This window comes from Cheilinus undulatus, linkage group 7, assembly GCF_018320785.1.
Source record: "Cheilinus undulatus linkage group 7, ASM1832078v1, whole genome shotgun sequence".
NCBI lineage: Eukaryota > Metazoa > Chordata > Actinopteri > Labriformes > Labridae > Cheilinus > Cheilinus undulatus.
In genome coordinates, this window is record NC_054871.1 from 19247663 (window position 1) to 19253662 (window position 6000).

General features: G+C 39.7%; 1 protein-coding gene across 3 annotated transcripts in view; it reads right to left on the bottom strand.

Annotated features, from left to right (window-relative positions):
- Nucleotides 1-4362, bottom strand: part of crtc1b (CREB regulated transcription coactivator 1b) — a 28508-nt gene extending 24146 nt beyond the window's left edge. For all 3 annotated transcript variants that reach the window (XM_041790850.1, XM_041790851.1, XM_041790849.1), the window contains exons 1-3: nt 4223-4362; nt 1255-1371; nt 638-763 (exon numbers count right to left, since the gene is read on the bottom strand). In XM_041790850.1, coding sequence (XP_041646784.1) covers nt 638-763; nt 1255-1371; nt 4223-4348 — 369 coding nt within the window. In that variant the 5' untranslated portion in view covers nt 4349-4362. The remainder of the gene's footprint in view (nt 1-637; nt 764-1254; nt 1372-4222) is intronic.
- Between the last annotated feature and the right edge of the window lie 1638 nt (nt 4363-6000).

Sequence of the window (6000 nt, forward strand, 5' to 3'; positions counted from 1 at the left end):
ATTCCTGACCAATGGCGCCCTCAGGGAGGCTTACTCACAACATCTACACCTTTGGGCTCGTTTATGCTGTAGGTTTGAAATGCGTACAGATTTGGACGGACCTTTCTGTCTATACTTGGTGATTTCGTCCATTTTTTTTCTCAAAGCTTACAGACACAGGCCAAACGTAACATCATTGCCAATCCTGGAGGTAGGGCTGAGCAGTGCAGCCAACAGTTCAACACAGTAGCAAAACACAATGAAGAATTAAAAAAAAAAAAAAAAAAAAAAAAAGGTGGACTACAAGAGCACACAGCTGAGCAGAGGATGGGCTTCTCTCTCTAAAGTCTATGGGGTGGATGGAGCAGCATCAAAGAAGCTCCGTGAGAAACTTTGATTAAAAAAGGGTTGCTAGCATTCCAAATGTTACACCCTGTACCTGGAACCGACATGGCAGAGCCGAAGAAGCCTCTTATATGATTCTAAATGCGGGTTCCTACTTAATTGTAACAACATTGAATCAATTAATCAGATGTAAAAGAGTGTGGAGACTTTCCAAACATGCAAAATTACGACAAAACAGAACAAGCTGCAAGTCTTCGAATCAACATTTAGTCATGCATTCAGTAACATAGTGCTTCTAGTATAAAAAGGATATCTGGCGTCCGTGTTTATCAACTGATAGCGGTCGGCGGTGAGGAGAGGTGATGCGGTTTCGGTCTCGGTAAACACGCTCCACCAGCCCGTGGTGCCTGGTGGTCCGACTGGTATCCAGCACTGAATTCTGTGGTGAACACGGCAGGTGAATGAGGCCAGCAAAACAGGACACATACACAACACAGCTAGGGCTAAGGATCATGTCTTAGGGACTAATGGTGCAAATGTGTTCATCTCAAAATGAGTCAAGCCATGGGCCACCCATACTGATGCTTGAGTTGGCAAATGTTTTTAAAGATGGAAAGCCATGACAAGCAATGATATACTTTAAAATTTAGGAACCAAATTACCCTGATCCTCTTAGAACACAATTCTGGCTTCCTTTCACTCCTGAAACCTTTGTGGTTCTGACCTCTGCTGTCATCGCAGCCTAGACTTAAACTAAGCCTGCAGACTTTCTAACATGTCTTTAACGTTCTCTGTTTTGAGCCAATGTTTCAGAAATACCACAAATAACTAGAAAACTGTTTTTTTTTCTAATAATATCAGCAACAGCTACAAAAGGTAAGGCCGAGATCAAACCAGTGATTAACCAGCCGAGAGAGGCTAAGGGCTCACCTGAAAAGGCAGGTCAATGTTGCCATTTCCAATCTGATTGACATTGGGCAGTGAGCCTCCATAGTACTGTCCACGATTCTGCCCTAGTTGCAAATACTGGGTCTTCTGTAACTGCAACTGTGCAAAGTAAAATTTAATGAAAGCATGAGTGAATGATTGATCTGAATCAATAAAAGGGTGATAGAATGAAGCCTGCTAATCCACAGTGGTGACATGAATGATTAATGAATCCTTAATTAACAGATGAAACACAATGAGACAGGCAGATCGAAGCAAACAACATCTTTCATAGCAAAAAAAAATCATGTCAGCTGATGTGAATGACACCTAACCAACATAGGGTGTTATAATTTTATAGCCATTTAAGACAAAAATCAGTCATGTTTGAACAAAACACTGATATGGAAGCCTTTTCTTACTAACAACAAGCTGCAGTGAGACTGAACAAATGCAATGGATTGATGTTTGGATGGCAACACAAAGAATCCTGGCAGGGACGACAAAAAGGGACTTCTTTTTTTTGCATAACATGACTGCACAGCTCAAATCAGCACTGTGAAATCATGGCTAGTAACTGGGCATCGATTCCTCCTGAAGGGCTAAGAATAAAATGCTTCCAGGCAAAAATTGTTTCTTATTATGAGGTCAACTGAGAAGATTAATGGTTAAGTAATCATCAGAAAATGAACAAGCAGAAATTCCAATAAGAGATTAAAATGACAGTATTTTTGAGTAAAATATCCACACTGTTAAGTTTTTGACTTCCTGCTTTACTCTGTTTATAATAACTGAATGTCTTTTTGCTGGAACATTTTTAATTCACCAACTTTTTCATGGAAACCAGCTGTTCTAAACTTATTTCTGATACTCTATAGTGCTGGCCAATTGATCTAAATTCAGTTTCTTTACTGTTTTAAGCATCTCAGATCATGTTAACAAGATAATCTGGCTCAAACTATTACTGTGCTGTATGCCTTGTTGCATTCCTTTTGCCCATAGGTGGTAAATGAGGTCCGCCCTCCCTTACTTTACAGCACAATTTGCGCCCTGCTCTCTTTAATTTAAGTGAGGAGCAGAGGGAGCCACTGCATGACAAGAGAGCTAAAGATGACAGAAAGGCAGCCACTGGTTAACAAATATATCGTTGTGGCTGCCCCTCAAGGCAATATGACAGATCTATGTTTGGAATTCACACATGGGGTTAGGTATAGTTTGTTTTTTTACTGGAGCTGTATTGCCGGTGTCTAAACAGTGCCTGAATCTATTCTTTAACAGACAAAAAGGTGTTTTTAAAGTTGGCAGCTGTATAAAAGCTGTCTCTGTATTGCAAAAAATCCAAAATAAGATGCCAATAGAACACAGAAGTAAAAGCAACATGTATAACTTCACATAATATATTTTGCGCTGTTCCTTTGGAGTGACGAATGTCGCACCAAAATCTGTCTTGTGATTCAGTCCGGTAGCTATCGGATGTGTTTGTACTAGGAATGAGTATCAAAATACTCGTACCTACAGGAACAAAACTACAACACAGATATAAATTCTTAATCTCAATACTCTTCCACCCCAAAGCAACCCCTTCCCATTTCAGTATGCTTGAGACTCTTATATAATGAGGTTACACCAGTTTCATTTTCTTATCCAATTACTACTCGCATCTTTTAGAAATATTTCTGCAAATCATTTACGATACCCAGAACTCTTTTATTCTACCAATGCCCTTTAACACACTTTTTTCTCTCCCAGCCAGGCACCGGATAAAAAGTATCACTTTAGCACCAGTATCAGATAAAAACCCTAGCGACACCCAACCCTGGTCGGTGCCGAAACTATATTGGTACTGGATTTAAATACTCATCCTTATTCGCACACAGATGCAGATGTTGTAAATCAATGAGTAATCATGATCATAATACTAACCAAATTATCATCATTTGCCTTGATCAAGCAGCCCTCATACTGTAATGCTGCTCTTAATAGAGCACAATTATTGTCTTATGTAGCAAAAGAAATGCAAGAAAATGTTTAAAATAAGGTCTTGAAACTGAAATATATTCATCATTTCATATATAGTATTCATTTCACAATGATGTAAATATCACTGAACCTAACCCAAAATCTAACATTGTTTTTAAATCATAAAACGATCATAATTTTCCAGCACTGAGGCTGTCCATCACCAGACCAAAAGATTTATCATCTAAGCAATTTAAGGAGGATTTAGCAGTGGAAATCGGAGAATCATAAGCATATTTAGATAATAGTAAACAGCTGAAAACGCATGTGTTTGAGGTAACTACTTATCACTGGTGAAAGTTGCTTAAGTTAACTTACAGAACTACATTATTGGAGATTTTAAAACCAAGGGAAACAGAGTATGCGAGTTTTAGGAGTTTGATTTGGTTTTCTATGTGTCTTTTGTTAGCTTATGACATAAACAAGATCTTTGCTTTGCAAACTAGCTGATGTGTTGTCTAACATTAAGCTGATAGGTGATGGTAAATGGGGAAAAATCACAGCTGGAAAGGATGGTCAACCTCCGCTTGTCCCGCAAATGCTACAAAACCCTTAGACAACTAATGAGCCCATTTAGTTGGCAGAGGCTGCCTTGTAAACATGTCTGAATTCGTATATTTACATGCTGGGTTTTAGTTTGCTGATGAAATGACAGCAGTGACTGCTCCAACCAGCCACAGACAGCACAGGTGCACATTATTCACCAGCAGCCAGGCTAAGCTAGTTATCGCTGCCCACCAGCAAGTTAGCTTGTTTATCTAAGTGAAGGTTGCATGATTTAACCAGGCAGGGAGAAAGCGGACATTACCCGTGTGACACTGATGCAGCTCACGACGCTGATATTAACTTTAGCTACTCGGCATCCAAACGTTCAGATTTATCTCCGCAGCGTTCATTAAATGCCAAACAGCGATGCAACATAATGTAAACAGGCGGGAGGAGCGGCTCTTACCCGTGCAGCTCTGGTGATGTTCAGGTCTTTCATCACTTCTTCAAACGCGGCGGTTTCCTCCGCCTGTTTCTGATTATGCAAAGCGATTTTTTCGCTAAATTTGCGAGGATTGTTAGAGGACGCCATCTTTCCCTCTTCTTCTCAATGGAATGTTACGTTACACACGACGCTGTGGCCTTCTGGTGTCGTCATCACGCATGGCACGTGTGTTGATCATGCCCATCTCCTCTGCTGTTGACAGTCACGATAGGCAGGGAAAGGCGAAGTAAAACAAAAGAGACACATCATAAATCAGTTTAACGAAATGTTATTTTAGATGCTCTATAAACTCTGTTATTCTGTCTGGTCATTACTACCACCATATGTACATTTACCAATGTTTAACTGTTGTGTCAAAATCAGTTGTATGCAGGCAGCCTTTCACTAAAGCTTTGGAAGTTGATGGTAAAAAACATACCTAGCCTTAAATGTATATACATGATTACATGATAACATTAGGGTTTTTATGATACTAGATACTTTTGACAGTGATGCACAGATGCATCACAGATGCAGCTGATATCAGCCCTGCTCACAAACATCTGCCATAAGCCAGAAATGATGTGACATGAACAGATACCAGTTATCAGTGTTTATCTGTTGTGCCAAACCGATTTTGTGCTGGCATTTATTTCAGGCTGCTGAATCAAATCATGAGTTTTACTGGGCAGAAGAAGTGACCAGGAAGAAAAACACTGATCATATACATATGGACAGAACAGAGAAAATGTCGGCATACTTGCAGTGTCACACCAAGATGAGTAATTAAAACATCATCAGGCACTGGCTAGATTATGTTAAACATTAATGATGGTATTGACTCTTGACTTTCTCATTGAATGCATCTTAAATTTTTTAAATTTGATATGATATCAGCAATTATTAAACCACATTTATACCTATTTAAATACCATAGCAACAAAAAAGGAAAATACCCCTGAAAATAGGTAATTAACTCTTGTTTTTTGTGGTTAAAAGTTGCAAGCAAACTCATGCATACTTTCTAAATTTCATACAAATGTTAGAGACATTTCGATACAGGAACGCTGGCAATGTTTTTGTGCAACTGAGACAGTGTGTATGAGCTTGCTTGCATTTTTTGATTGATTCATCCCTCTCCTATCCACCTGACTAATGATTTGTAGCTATGTGTATACTTTTTAGGCACATAGGATGCTAAGGCTTCATCATGGGCCCAATATGCCACAACGTGGGGCTGGAGGGGGGGTGGCCAGAGTCAAGCTCGACGCATGTCGACATGTGTGTCACGCAGCAGCCAAGGTCAAGATGGACGGCATTTATTTGTCCAGGCCTTTTCACCCCTGGTAATAAGCCCAGCAACTGCGGTGGTTTTCAGGCCCGTGGGACATGCACTGCATGACCAGGGGCTTGTGGCAACCCTACTACCCTCCCAGACAGTACCCCAGGCCATTGGTTCCCAACCTTTTACCTTGGGGCCCCCCTACTCATATCAAAAAGAAGCTAGGCCCCCTCCAGGACCCACCTGGAAAAACATTAATTTTTATAGTTTTATTGACAAAATCCTAACAAAATAGGCCTTCATACACATGTTCTTGCTAAAAGATCTATGTATAAACTATCAAATATTACAACAGCGTATTAGCGCAGAGTTAAAAAATGTAAACAATAAAAAGGATCTGTGATTCACTACAGTAAACTAAAATTCTCTATGCTAAAAGTCGTAAATTTAAAAAAATACTTAAGAAGTCATAAATATA